The sequence below is a fragment of the Stegastes partitus genome, unplaced genomic scaffold (assembly GCF_000690725.1).
Source record: "Stegastes partitus isolate 25-593 unplaced genomic scaffold, Stegastes_partitus-1.0.2 Scaffold15, whole genome shotgun sequence".
Lineage (NCBI taxonomy): Eukaryota > Metazoa > Chordata > Actinopteri > Pomacentridae > Stegastes > Stegastes partitus.
In genome coordinates, this window is record NW_007577746.1 from 1,301,012 (window position 1) to 1,316,067 (window position 15,056).

At 44.5% G+C, this 15,056-nt stretch overlaps 2 protein-coding genes across 2 annotated transcripts in view; both read right to left on the bottom strand.

Moving 5' to 3' along the window:
- braf (B-Raf proto-oncogene, serine/threonine kinase) overlaps window positions 1–6,949 on the bottom strand; it is a 43,773-nt gene extending 36,824 nt beyond the window's left edge. The window contains exon 1 of the mRNA XM_008290340.1: window positions 6,794–6,949. Within this exon, the coding sequence (XP_008288562.1) occupies window positions 6,794–6,949 (156 nt within the window). The remainder of the gene's footprint in view (window positions 1–6,793) is intronic.
- Window positions 6,950–9,233: 2,284 nt separating this feature from the next.
- mrps33 (mitochondrial ribosomal protein S33) overlaps window positions 9,234–15,056 on the bottom strand; it is an 11,134-nt gene continuing 5,311 nt past the window's right edge. Inside the window, exons 2-3 of the mRNA XM_008290351.1 lie at window positions 13,859–14,086; window positions 9,234–9,868 (exon numbers count right to left, since the gene is read on the bottom strand). Coding sequence (XP_008288573.1) covers window positions 9,763–9,868; window positions 13,859–14,073 — 321 coding nt within the window. The 5' untranslated portion in view covers window positions 14,074–14,086 and the 3' untranslated portion in view covers window positions 9,234–9,762. The remainder of the gene's footprint in view (window positions 9,869–13,858; window positions 14,087–15,056) is intronic.

Sequence of the window (15,056 nt, forward strand, 5' to 3'; positions counted from 1 at the left end):
CAGACCAGCAGGAGCCATGCTAGGCTAAAGGCTAACCCCTCCAGTGGAGGGACTGCTGTGTGTCTGCTTTAACAGGAACGTGGCTCCATGACAGCATCCCAGACGGACAGACAGACAGCTCGAGGGGATGCAGACAGACAGACAGACAGACAGACAGACAGACAGCTGGAGGGGACCACATTCAGGGTCGTCGCCAGGATTTACTGACAGCGTGTCAAAGCGGGGGTGTCTTAGCGAATGTCGCTAACTGTTAGCGGCGAATGCGGTAGCGAAGAGGTAGCAGCGAAGACGATGGTAGAGAAACGGATAAGGACAAAAATAAAGGAAAGACAATGTAAATTTAATATGTAATGTTATGTATTTAATTCTATGTTTTGGATAATATATATTTTCAAAATAATTGTCATTTTTACAAATATTTATGGCCGTTCTCCACACACCACTAGAGCGAGCTCGTGTACCACTGGTGGTACGTGTACCACAGTTTGAGAATCTAGGCCATAGCACACGGTCCTGATGGTACTTCCATACTTTCCTTAAAGTAACATCTTTTGATCAACAACTTGTACAGAGCAGTATTTGCACTGATACTTAAGGATCTGAGTACTTCCTGCATCACTGCCCATCTCTGTCTATCAAGGCAAATAAACACTTAATAATTCTATCAATTAACATCATTGCTATATTTTTTAACCACTGAGATTAGCGTAGGCACATTCTGACTGTACATGCCCTTTAAGGCATATGGATATGCTGAATAGTAGCTTTGCTGTGTGAAGTCGTCGCACACTGCTGCAGTCACCAAGGACAGTAAAGTGACTTCAGTCAGCTGGAAGGCGCATCAGCAAGCAGAATACAGCCGTGACTCCATAATCCGACCCTTAACAATCCTAAACCTTGCTATCCGACAGGTTTTTAGGAAAAACTAACAGAACACAATAAAACACTACTATTTCAGAATGTGCATTTGAAACAGCTTTGCTTGAATTATAGACGAGGTGCAGTTTACATAGCTCGTATCAGCTTTATCTACAGGTCCCACAGTGTCACCACCTACTGACCAAAGTCTGTAGTGTTTCCAAACAGTGCCCCAAGTGGAAATCCCTCTCTTTGAGTCAATTAGGTGGTTAACTGTCTCCCAGCAGTACCACATGGTCATTGTTGAATTATTTGCTCTTTGTACCTTGACCTTGACCTTATTTTTAGTGGCTATGACAAGTGGCGTTGTGTCACTCGTGGCCATCATCAGTGCAGCGGTTCTGGTCCGCTACTGAAGTCAGGAGACAGACAATAGCAGTAGTGCTGCTGTTTTTCTTTTGGAATGTTTTTGTTTTTCTTTAATTTCTTTATTGTTGTTTCGTTTATTCATCTTTCTGGATAATTGAATATAGAACACTGGTTGACAGCCCGAATGGTCATGTATACAGACACATGAATAACACACGTTTATAATCACATCCGTCCTATAACGCGACCAAAAAGAAGCATCAAACACACTTCCTCCTGTTTTAAATGTGTCTCCATTGCCCCCATGTATAAATTAACTCCTGAGCTGCTGCTGTTGATGGTAATATAGGGCTGCTGTAATGCTGTCTGCACCCACAAGTTCGAGGTAGTCTGCAGGTCAGAAATTTTGTCATCTCCCCAAATATGCCAGAGTCTCCTAAAGTATGGTGAAGTATGGTGAAGGCAGGTTCACCTGGACAGGTAACCAGTCTATCACAGGGCTACACTTAGAGACAGACAACCAAGCACACTCACATTCACACCTACGGACAATTTACAATCACCAATTAACCTCAGCATGTTTCTGGACTGTGGGAGGAAGCCGGAGAACCCAGAGAGAACCCACGCTGCACGGGGAGAACATGGAGAAAGACCTCAGAGTTGTGAGGCGACAGTGCTTGCCAGTGCCCTACCATGCTGGCCATGGTGTAAAAATATGTCAATGTGCAAATAATATAACTGTATACTACTACAATAATGCAATGCATCCATGTCACAAACCATTTTCAGATGTTGAGTCAAGTGCTTTGGAAAAACTAGTATTTCTCCAGATCAGGGACAGACTTGCTTTGACACAGATTAAATTAATCTACTATGTATTCTTTTAAAGTTGAAGTCTGTTATTGTCCTGATCAGGACACACAGCTCAAAGGTTCTGAGTTACAATTTTGGCCCAGGATCCGTCTGTGTGGAGTCTCCATGTTCTCCCCGTGCAGCGTGGGTTCTCTCCGGGTTCTCCGGCTTCCTCCCACAGTCCAGAAACATGTTGAGGTTAATTGGTGATTGTAAATTGTCCGTAGGTGTGAATGTGAGTGTGCTTGGTTGTCTGTCTCTAAGTGTAGCCCTGTGATAGACTGGTTACCTGTCCAGGTGAACCTGCCTTCACCCTGAGTCAGCTGGGATAGACTCCAGCCCCCCATGACCCTAGTGAGGATTAAGGTGTAGAGATGATGGATGGATGATATAATACGCAGTGAGCTATGCTTCGCTTTACTTTAATGGCCGTGTATGAGTGACAACATTGTTTAAATGATCCGTGTATCAAAATGTTGCTGAGACACTTTTTTTGTTATTTGTTTTGAGTGATTTACTTTTCACAACAACAGAGTAGTTATCTTTACAATATCTAATGAATTTGTCATTGTATTATTTGAGAAACAGTTGTTAGATTACTTTAAAACAGTTGCAGCCCTGGACGACGTCGTACATCACGTATAGAGAGGTTAGGGTTGACCCTCTTATCACCGGGGCTGATACCTAACGAGGCGTCAGCTAATTTAGTCTTAGTGTTACTGTTCCGACAACCCGGTGCAGTCTGTGTTCACTGTGAAGTAGATTGGATGAATGATTTGTCACTGATATTGACAAAGCTGCAGACAACAATACTTGGGCCAAACAATCGGCTAGTGCTGTGAAATGCAGGAAGTGACGAGCTGAAAGGATGTCTCAGGTCTTGCAAAAGTTTCTGGAGTGGAACTAAACGGACAGGAAATAATTCATCAATTATTTAGACAATGCACAGACAAAAACTAGCAGCTTCTCTGCATTATGTTCTTCAATAAAAACACCAAAACACTCTGACCGGTGTGAAGATGTTTTGCTTTTCTTAGCAAAGGAAAGGTTTGAGCAAATAATTCAGGAGAAACGTGTAAATAGTCCATGTGTTGAAATACCCATCTATAGCACATTCTGGGACTCTTTCAGAATAAACTCAAAGAAACTAAAGCGACGGCTGACTGGATAGAAAGGAATTAGGTTAACAGTGATGTTCTGGAAAATGGCCAGTGGTTAAGTACTGAGAACTTGTTTATGGTTTAAAGTGGACAATAGCAGAAACCGTTTTGTTCTGGTGCAGCACAACCTCCAGTCGGTGTCATCCAGCCAGCTGCTGGTAGGAACTCCCAGCCCCGTACTCTACTGGCTGAAAATAACTCAAGTTAGGATTTAATTAAGCAGTTGCTGTTATATTATGTTTAATTCGGGCGATTAGATAGAAAACAGGATCCTTCTTAAAACAAAAACACAGTATAACAATCTTTTGAAGGCAGCTGATCAGCAAACATGGTTGCAATAGAGTTTAATGTCTTCTGAGAAAAGTCTGAGATGATGAGTGAGATCACATCAGAGGGCTGTACGATGAAGCAACTTTGACATAGCCAGGCTTTCTTTGTGTAAGTCGGCTCGACAAAACCGAAAGCCCCAGCCAGAGATAACGGGTATCACGAAGGTGGTTCAACTTTCTTTGTCAAGTCAGACTTTCTGCTTCAGACTCTGTGTGCGTTTCACATAAAAGGAGCTAATGTATGAGTGAGAAAATGGCTGAAACTAACACAACAGAATGTCACATCATCTTTACACCGCTTCATCCTCACTATGGTGGTGGGGGGGGCTGGAGTCTATCCCAGCTGACTCAGGGTGAAGGCAGGTTCACCTGGACAGGTAACCAGTCTATCACAGGGCTACACTTAGAGACAGACAACCAAGCACACTCACATTCACACCTACGGACAATTTAGAATCACCAATTAATCTCAGCATGTTTCTGGACTGTGGGAGGAAGCCGGAGAACCCAGAGAGAACCCACGCTGCACGGGGAGAACATGGAGACTCCACACAGAGAGATCCCGGGTGTCCTCACCGGGACGCCAACTGGCGACTGTCTTGCTGCGAGGCAACAGTGCTAACCACTGCACCACCTTGCGGCCCAAATGTGTTCATATATGATATTTTACTGATGCAGCCGCTGGTTTCTAACTGACAGCTGCACGTTAAAGTTAAACTTTAACCTTCATACATTTAAACCTGATCTTGTGCTGAAGTGCATTTAGGTCTGACTCTGTCCCATCATGCAGGAGATCACTTTAATTTTTGGCCCAATCAGAGCGAAACTAATGTCACTGAATATTCTCTGTAATAAATACCAACAGAATGATCCATGTTCTGATCTGTTCTATCAGTAGTTTAAACAGACCTGACAGCAGATCAGAGCCAAACATTAAAACATATTGATGTGATTTCTGCATCGCTAATTAAATACACGTCTGGTTCCCATGACAACACAATATATACAATGTGTGATGCTGTAACTCCACGGCTTCATTCAGTGATGTTAGTGACACACAACTCAACATGTCAGCAGATGAAACACATTCCCTCAGCTGAGAATCTGGATCATCAGGAATCATAAAGAAACCATCTGCTTAAAGGGGGACGCTCCTTCAGCCGATTTAAATCTGAAACTCTGAACAGAACCTGCTCCTGACCAGGTTAGCTCCACAGCATCAGTTACCATGGAGACCTGGCTTCACAGCATCAGTAACCAAGGAGATCTAGCCAGGTAAAAAGAGAGCCACCTTTGTGACACTGAAAACTCTGGCTTTAGGCTCAACATACCTCGCTAACCCACTGATCTGGCTTCATCATACAGCTCTCAGATGGCATGAGGGTGTTCTGGGTTTGGACTGGGAAGGACATATCAAGAGAAGTTGGTTTTACAAAGTGGGCCTGTTGAGTTTGGAGAGCGTGGAGACTAACCAGACATGAGGGGTCTGTCAAAATCGAGTATCGAAAAAAAAACAAAAAACAGCCAAGGTTGTTGGAGTTCATCCCATAAAAGGGACTAAAATTTCAGGATAGCTCAGAAACCCTCCCTTAGCTATACAGACTTCCTGGTTCTGCTGGAACAAGGAGAGTTTTTGTTCAACCTACTGTTGCCAAGTGCTTGGTTTTTAGCATATTATATGTTTAGCTTAGGGCTGCAGGTGGCTCAGTGGTTAGTGCCGTCGCCTCAGAGCCGGAAGGTCGGCGGTTTGTGTCCCAGTGAGGACACCAGGGATCTTTCTGCGTGGAGTCTCCATGTTCTCCCCGTGCAGCGTGGGTTCTCTCCGGGTTCTCCGGCTTCCTCCCACAGTCCAGAAACATGCTGAGGTTAATTGGTGATTGTAAATTGTCCGTAGGTGTGAATGTGAGTGTGCTTGGTTGTCTGTCTCTAAGTGTAGCCCTGTGATAGACTGGTTACCTGTCCAGGTGAACCTGCCTTCACCCTGAGTCAGCTGGGATAGACTCCAGCCCCCCATGACCCTGGTGAGGATTAAGGTGTAGAGATGATGGATGGATGTTTAGCTTACATATTTTTCAGTATGTTTTTTTTTTCCAACTTTGTGTTTTTCTTTACATGAGGGTCTGAGAGAAAACTGTGAGAAAGGATAATTCAGTTCTCTGTATGTGTACACGTCCAGCACAACTGACAATGAGGTAACTTTGACTCTGACTTCTTCCAGGTCCTCACCTGCCGATGCAAAGTGCCTTGAGATGACAACAAACTGGTGGCACGTAAACGAAACAAGCCTGAACTGAACTAAACTGAATTAAAAGGCAAAGTGGCACCTTAGTCATGTTTGGAGCCTAAAATGGGGACAGAAGTGTGACAGATGGGATGGATGTCACTCTGCACCTCTGCTTTAACATGTTGTCATATCCTGCATTGCAAACTTTGAACAGCAGCCTGTAGTGTGTGAGTCCAGCAGAGGCCTGTGACCTGCAGGCTGGAGGCTAGGCTACACGGAGCCTGTGCAGCCGCCGAGGAGGACACGGCCTGATGCTTCCTGCTGTGTGTGTTTGTGTGTAGGCAAGGAAGGGGGCGGCGATTGTAAAATGGTGTAATAGCGACAAAAGTAGCCAATGTGCTTAAGTTACACCTCAAAAATCACGAGCACGACTGAAGCTAGCCTCCACCTCCAGCAGCAGCAGCAGCAGCAGCAGCATCCTCCCGAGCGGCTGTGAGGAGCCTCAGCGGGTCGCTGAAAACCAAAGTTTGGCCACAACGATCCAGCACAACGCAGCACAAAGCGCTCAAATTGCGCGTCTTTGTTGTGTCAACAGCGGTGCGTGCGTGCATGTGCGTGTGCCTGTGTGTGTGTGCGTGCGTGTGTGTGCAAGTGCGTGTGTGTGTGTGTGTGTGCTGTTGGCGCACCAGGCTGCAGCTGCAGTGAGCCTGAAAAACGAAGCCAGGAGCGAGTGGCATAAAGCAGGCCCCAAATAAACACGGGCTCCGCCGCCTCAGCGCTTCCCCTCCTGCCCGCATTTTCCTGCCGCATCTTCGTGTCCAGTGGAGGTCTGCGTCGTCCACATTTTGTGCATCGTCTCTCCCCTGCACTGCATCCCCCCACCCCCTCCACGATCCGTGTTCCAGCCGGTGTTTCCTGAACATTTACATCCAATTACCTCCGCTCGGAGCCCGTGTCCCCTGGCCAGCTCGGAGCCGCTACCTCGCCGCCGCAGCGCTTACCTCCTCATCCTGCGGACCTCCAGGGATCCCCGACGAGCAGGAGGGGTCCAGCCCGGCGCCCAGCTCCTCCAGGCCCCGCTCCCTGCCCGGCTCCCGCTCCGTGGTTTCTCCGTTAAAGACGGGCGGTGGGGACTCGGCGCTGCTCAACGCCGCCATTTTAAACTGCGAGAAACTGAGTGGAAAATAATAGAGGGAAACGCAGGCTGGTGCTGAGGACAGGAGGGGGAGACAGAGACGCAGGACGGCACGACAGAGCTCCTAAACTGTGAACCTCTGGACCCGATGGTGGCCCCCAGCTGTCAGCCTGCACATCATCATCATCATCATCATCATCATCATCATACTATAATACATGATACTGGTTTTATTGTGGTGATGTGGAGTCAGTGATGGGCTCCATGTGTCCCAGGTGTCACCCACCAGACCACACTGAGATGATCCTGTCCTGGACCAACACCACTGTGCTCCAACTCATGTGTGTGTCAGATACCTTCTGGTCACTACATGAACTGTGTTCTCTAAATATTTCAAATAATTAACAATCAAATACAGATCAATAAGAAGGATGTGTTGGGCTGTTCATATCCCCGTGGACACTTGTCCTGAGTTCTGGTCCACGACTGCATCAGTTGCACCAACAGTTTGGTCTTTGTTCTGGTGTAGTCAAAACTAACAGATTTACTAAAATACAGGCCCCACAGGAAGAACTGTGAGCAGCAAACACCCGCTCAGCTACATTACTGATAATTAAACTGTTTCTGTCCTTCATATGTGCTCCTCTATTGGTGATGACAGACTTAGTCCTCCTCTGCATGGATCATCCATCCGTCCATCATCTCTACACCTTAATCCTCACCAGAGTCATGGGGGGCGGAGTCTAACCCAGCTGACTCAGTGTGAAGGCAGGCTCACCTGGACAGGTAACCAGTCTAACCCAGCTGACTCAGGGTGAAGGCAGGGTGGGAGATGCCAGAAAATTTCTGGAAAGACGATCTGACATTATTTAGCTTTTATTTTCTAGCTGCTCTTTGCTGGGGAGGTTGTGTTGCTCTGCTTTTCTCTTCAAAATATTCTGAAGATGTTCTGCTGGATTCAACTTGGCCAGGTCATAGTTTTCAGTGTTTTTCTTATTTAGAGACCGTTGTGTAAGTTTGGCAGTGGGCTTTGGATCACTATCAAGCTGGAATATTTCTCTTCTGCCAAGCTTCTCCAGACCGGTCGGTACTTATTTTCTCAGTCAGTGTTTCAATTCAATTAAATTCCAAAAACTTAATTTTCCCACCTGGGGGCAACTTAAGAACGGTAGAGCAGAACATTATTGTTATGGATATATCCCACCTTCATGCCTCACGGTCAGGACTGTGCATTCACTGTGGTGGTCCAGGCCAAACATGCTGGACCCCACCCGAGCCAAACACATTTCTCTTGGTCTCCACTGACCACAGAATGTCCTCTCATCATCCATCAGGCTTCTTTCCACGTTCCAAGTTTTATCTTGCAGTCATGTACAGTTACTGTTCTACATTGGATCCCATCCGCTGAGGTTGTTACCCAGCTGGAAATTTTTGGTTCTCAGAACGTTCTTAGAATATTGACTGGAAAGTTGATGCAATGTTTTCAGCAAGAAGTTCTCTTTAAGTTCCGAGAATGTTCTGGGAGAATGTTCCCTAAAAACATTTTTAAAAATGTTTTGCAATAACCCTCTTAAAATGTTAAATGACAACATTTATAATAACAATTGATCCGATTTACATGGCTGCCATTCTGCCCTCCGACCACCACCTCAACAATCCATTCATACGCATCCACACCAGGCAGGTGGTGAAGTGTCTTGCCCAAGGACACAATGACCATGACACAGGTTAAAGGGTGGAATGGAACCACCGACCTTCTGATCATTGACCGACTATGCAGTTCAGAGGCAGCATAGTTTGAATCATTTGACTCAAAATTCTGTTTCTGTCATATGGAGGACAAGCATCCACACAAAGTGATATCGAGGGACCTGTCTTAGTAAGTAGCTTGTACTTTAGCGGTAACATTACTCTAACAAACTCAGAGAACGTGTAATTATCAGATCTTACTGACGCGTCGTAGGACTTGAGGGGCATCTGTGGAACTGAGGTCGACAGGCAGTTTGTCATCCGGGCTTGTAGATATATCTGGAGCTGTGAAATAGGACCATGAAGAGCCTATCTGACAGGTCAGAGTTAATCTCCAAAGCCCTGAGCGTGGGAGCTACAGTGTCCCAAAGTTAAGATATTCTACATGCAGTGGTTCATTCATCGATGCACAGCTATTTAGAAAAAAAAGAAGCAAATCACATAGGACACGGTGCAGAATTAACAGCTCCACCGACATGTGCAGCGCCGTGGTTGTACTGTGGATTCTCCTTTTGTCCCTACTTTGACCAGCATGCACAGGAAGCTTTGCAACACTCCACATTCCTCATGTTGGTTTTATTTGGAAAACACAAAGTTCTGTCTAGTTCTGGACATCGTTTTCAGCCATTCCATCCACGGTCAAGCTAACACGAGCTAACATTAACTCAAAAGTCAACATAAGCAGCTGTGTAGCTACAACACAACAGGATTTGTTTTTACTCCATGAATCATACAAATACGTGACCATAGGCGTAACACTGTTGTATCTGCCCTCAGATGATGATAATGAGCTGCTTGTGTCAGTGGTACCTAACAGGAAGTCACATGCTAATGTCTGATTAGCTCTGTGTGACTGAAACGCAGTAATAAATACTAAAAGGAGCCAAATCAGTTCAATACAAAAGACACAGATGAGAGCATTTATGTGTAATGTTGCCTAAAGGTATTGTTCTTGCCAGCATAGGAAAACAGACCAGTGGCAAACACTCAGGATTGAATCCCCCCACAGTGACAGCGTACACAGTGATTCAGTCTGCCTCCAAACTGAAGTCCTGTGTAACGATGAAGGAGTGGAGGTGTTACAGTTCATGTCTTCTTTCCCGCTCTCTTCCCCTCTCCCTTCTTCGGTACCCCTTTTCCTCGTAGTTTTCTCAGACGCCGCATCTCCTCCTTGAAGTCTTCATGCTCGTCTCTGGACAGGAAGAAAAGACTTGATCAGAACATGTACCATGTCTACTGAGCTACCACCAGACAAGCTCAACACATCAAAGCTTCACATTAAAATCCCTCCAGCAGGGCTTCATACTGTAGTTGGCTTCTCATGTGAAACACCTACAGAGGTGTTGAATGTCACTGACAGCAACTCAACACAGATCAAAACAAAAACTAAAGGAATTGTGTGAAAAAGAGCTGCAGATTGGTGAGTATGACATTGCCGCTGTTGTACAGGTGGACTCGTATGCTGTAAAAATGAACAACACACTGAATTGACCAGGTGAGCTGTTACAGTCGGGGCGACTCCACTTCCTCACTGCATGCTGCGCTATGTTGTCGCTTAGCCATTCCAGCACTGGCTGCATGCTGACATCACCATGTAAGGTGAACTTTCAGCCTAGTTTGAGGTCCAGAGTGCTCTGAAACAGGTTTTCATTCAGGATATCAGGCTTCAGCATCTATTTGATACGAAATGAAGCCACAACTTACAAAATGAGCAACATGCTGAATTCACAAACTCCTGAAAAATAGCCACTCAGACCACATAGTCACGAGCAAAATGTTCACTGAGGAGACACATCAAAAGAGAAGTATCCTCTGGAGGCCTTCTACACAGCTGGACTTCTTTTTAAAACCAGAAGAGTCGTCCCCTGCTGGCCATTAAAGAGAATGCCAGTTTAAGTCACTGGCTTCACTGCTCAGATCAGGAGGCTGTGTCCACCTACAGCTGTCTAGGACTCTTACTTTTCTTTGCTTGATTGCAGAGTGCGCATTATCAGATGCTGTTCCACAGCCACGTGCATGACATTCCAATGCTAATGTTTTACCTCACTACTATCATTACTATTATTAATTTAATTATTTAACTGAACACAACCACAATTTTTGGGACAATATTTCTATGTTCAATCATTCATTATTCTATCCCATTTGAAAAATGGAATAAGTCCATACTGGGAGCAGTTCACGTTTTAAAGTTCTCATCCTTGCATTAGAAGAGAGAGCAGTTAATATGTTCATGGTTTCTCCATCATTTGCTTTAAAAGGTCCTACATTATTCCTCTTTTCATCAAATTATTAAAAGCCTCAAGTTCCCAGAATGTGACTTGTAGAAGCCGATAACGTAATAACTTTTGGCCAAAAACACAATAAGTTATTACGTTATTGGCTGGTTATTACATTTGCAAAGATTTTTTTTATTTTTTATTTTTTTACCAGGCCAATAACATAATAACTTACTAAGTTACTGGCCAAAAGATATGACGTTATCGGTTCAGGACTTTTATCCCATTATTGGTCTATTACATTTTAAAAAGAGCAAATTCATTACATTATCTGCCGATATTACATTATTGGCTTCTACTCAAGATACCACAGAGATTAATGTACCATCACTGTATAACCCTAGTGTTTGCCTTGTTCCGGACAGTCCCAGCCACTGTTTCACTGTATGCAGCCTTAAAGCAGCTGGCCTGCCACCTTCAGGAAGAACACTCTCTCTGCTTCTCTGATTGACGGCTAGGAGCAAAACAGTTCACTGTACAGCAGTAAAGGATGATCTTATCTTAAAAAATATATAAGAAATCAAATTGCAATTCCACTTATCTGTCAAAATAATCGTGGTTAGGTAACTCCTGCTTCTCTCTTTAGTGCTCACTTTGGCTGAGTGGCCAGCCTGAGGACGCAGCCTGACGGTTCCACATTTCTTACATTGAGGAATTATGGGGCCACTGTGCTCTGGGCAACCTTCAATGCAGCAGAATTTTTTGTAGCACTCCATAGATGTGGGTTTGCTGCGCATGCAGGCACTTCCACTGACCTGATGGCTTGTGTTGTTCCCTAAAACCTTATCTAGATCAGTGTTTGCTTTTCCATATCAGGTCCAGTCACTTAAATGTACCACAGATAGACTCACTAGCTGCCTCTCTTGCATTTAAATACTTTATATGTGAACATACGTTACACTAAAGTATTAAAAGATATATATGGAAAAAAGAAAAAACAACAATGCCTGGCGTGCATTTTCAAATTCTAGCAAATGTGTAAGTCCAACAATTCTTTTCTCTGTCACATTTTGATAAAATTATGCAAGAGTTACAATTTCCATTTTCAAATGTAGAAATAAAAATGACTGGCAGGTGCTTCCTTTTTATTTTGTCCTAAATCACACACTTCGATGGCTTGTAACAATGAATCCAAAAGGTGCTGTATGCGAGTTCTGGACCCACTGGATGTCACTAGAGAACCAGCGCCTCACACTGAAACAAATGAGCACCTGGGCCTCACCTGCACCAACCTTTACATTTAATTTACAATCAAAGTTGATTGTGTACACAAGAGTCGACAAAAAGTAATCCCGCAACAACCACTGGCTTACACTTGAACTGTACAGTACACTGAATGGCCACGATGACTTGTTGTCACCTTGAGTCACGTCATCTTCTCTCGACCTCTCTTTTTCCAAATTAGGTTCAAGTCTTCTGTTCTGCTACGTGTGCGTTTGTGTGTCTGACCAAAGCAAGTACATGTGTTTAGTAACGTATGAATGGAGCAGACTCTGGAGTAGGGCCCGACCGCTTTATCGGCTGGCTGATTAAATTGCCCGATTACAGCCCTTTTCAAAACACTCATCATCGGCCAGAGTTTTGCCGATTAAGCGCCGATATATTCTTGATTTCTCATTAAACAGTAAATGCTGTTCAGTGTCACAGTCGCTTTTCTACATTCATTTTGTACAACTTGATTTAGTAAAAAGACAAATATTGTCCAGGGCAAAGCTGTAGAACACTTCAGCAACACCACGAAAAGCTCCGTTTGTGCTGCTGATTGTTGTCAACAAGTCCGACTTGGACACGGAGATGATGAAGAGTTAAGATAGCTGACGACCGTCCAGCGGTGAGACCTCTCACTCTGACACAAAGTCTGAAACCAACACCGGCACAGAGCCTCACTCTGACAGAGAACTACAGGAAACAGCTTTTTAAACTGTTTATCCAACTTTTTACCTCATTTATTTAACTTACATTGTTATTAGCTTATTCTGATCGACTTTAAAGACAGCCCAGTCTGTGAGAGTCCAGAACATCAGAGAGCTGCATCAATAATGTTGTGCAGTAGCTTCACTCATCATGCTGCTTGCATACAGCTACACCTATGGCCTGAACCTACAGATGGAGTCATCAGTACAGCTGGTAGCTACATTCATGCTCCATAGGAAGAACAATGCAGATTTAAAATAAAATACCCACATGACAGACATATTTGTTTGGAAAACTTTTTTTTTTACTGATGTATATTATGTTTAATGCTCTGCTGCATGTTTTTGTTCTTGACACTTCCTCTCTGTTGTAGACACTACAGACAGACACTAAAGGACAAAGTGTAGAACAACAAAATGTTCTGCCTGTGATTCAGATCTTTGTTGTTGCAGCATTAAGGGACCAAAAAAGAAGCGATTTCATTCATTATACATTTTTTTAATTAATCAGCCGATTAATCGGTTGTCAGAATTTTTTGCCAAATACCGGAATCGGTATCAGCCTCAAAACATCCATATGGGTCGGGCCCTAGTCTGTATCAAAAGAGACACACAGAGACCGGAACAGAACAGGACATAGCAGAGAGGAAAAAGCAGCAGAGAAACTCAAAACAGCAATAGAGCGCTGAAATGAAACACATTTTTCAAAATGAGGGAAATTATATGAATAAAATGTTTTGTTAAAACTTTATTTTTTTATTGTTTCAAGATTTTTTTTTGCACACTGACTAAACATCAGCTGTTTGCTGCTGTATCAATGCTTTATTTATCTTCACACTCAGTGCTGCAGCTGGAACCCTGTGTAGATGTTGGCTGCTGGCAGCATGGTAGTGAGGAAACTAGATAAAGGACTATTTCACGTCATTTTATCAAAGCACAGACCAAAGTTTTGTCACAAGTGTTGACAACGCGTGTTGGTTTCTACGGTACCTGAACAGTCCCATGAACCTCAGCTTCTTGGTCATAGCGTAGTAAATATTGTGCTGTGGATACCAGTCATACACCTCCTTCCTCCTGGCCAAAGGGGGCTCCTGGAACAGCCGGACCACCTTCATAGACTTGGAGTCTGTCGGACGCACCACTTCCCCAAAGATCTGTGAACTCAGTCTGGCCATGCGCAATGCGTAGCTGGACAGACCGGCCATGACTGATGAGCAGCTGAGGAAGAAGGAACACAGGTTCACTATCATATGGAAGGATGGAGGACATACATGTTGCATACACGACAGAATCAGTTATACAACTACAGGCTCCAGACTGCGACCATGTTGGAGGCAAATGATGAGCGGCTGTGGCTCAGGTGGTAGACCGGGTTGGTAGTTCGATCCCCGGTCCCTACCCCTGCCGAAGTCTCTTTGGACAAGACACTGAACCCCAAGTATGGCGGCAGGCACCTAGTATGGCAGCTCTGTTGCCACCAATGTGTGAATGGGAAACACAATACTGCATTTGAGTACCATAAGTTAGAAAGGAGCTTTGAATGTTCAGGATCTACCAAAAATCCACAACTGGCTGCTCCATTGTGCTTATCACCAGGTCTGTCTGTGTGAATTGTAGCAAAGCCAGACCTATCTGCCTGTGTCGGTGCTGGAGAATGGTCTGGCTGCACCTCATTATCCTCTGTTAAATGGCAAAGAAAATAAACAAAACACTCTGGCTTGTGTGTATTTGTTTAAACCAATCACAACTGTCTAGGATTCAGGAGCAGTGATGGGTGAACTGTCTCAGTGGAACATTTGCTTGCAGGGCTAGCTCATCGGGAATCTAACAAGCAGGGCTGCGTTCTTGCATGATACAAACTTTGACAAAAAAGAGGTGGTTCTGAGCAGCAGCCCCCTACAGCCGGAGTCTACTCTGTAAGCTGGGAACAGCCAGGAGTAGGTTCATCGAAGCCCTCTGTCCTACAACTCTGGTCATTCCTTGCATCTGTACCTCCCATGTGACTCCTCAGAATTAGCTGCTTTTGTTTTGTACAGTAACTAAGTCAGTACAAAACTCTACCTACATACTATGTTGTTTTCCAAGATAAAGGACCACAGCAGTGGGTCAGAATTTCACTTTTTAATTTGTGATATGGCTGCTAGGTGGTGCAGGTGGTTAGCACCATTGCCTCACAGCTAGAAGGTCG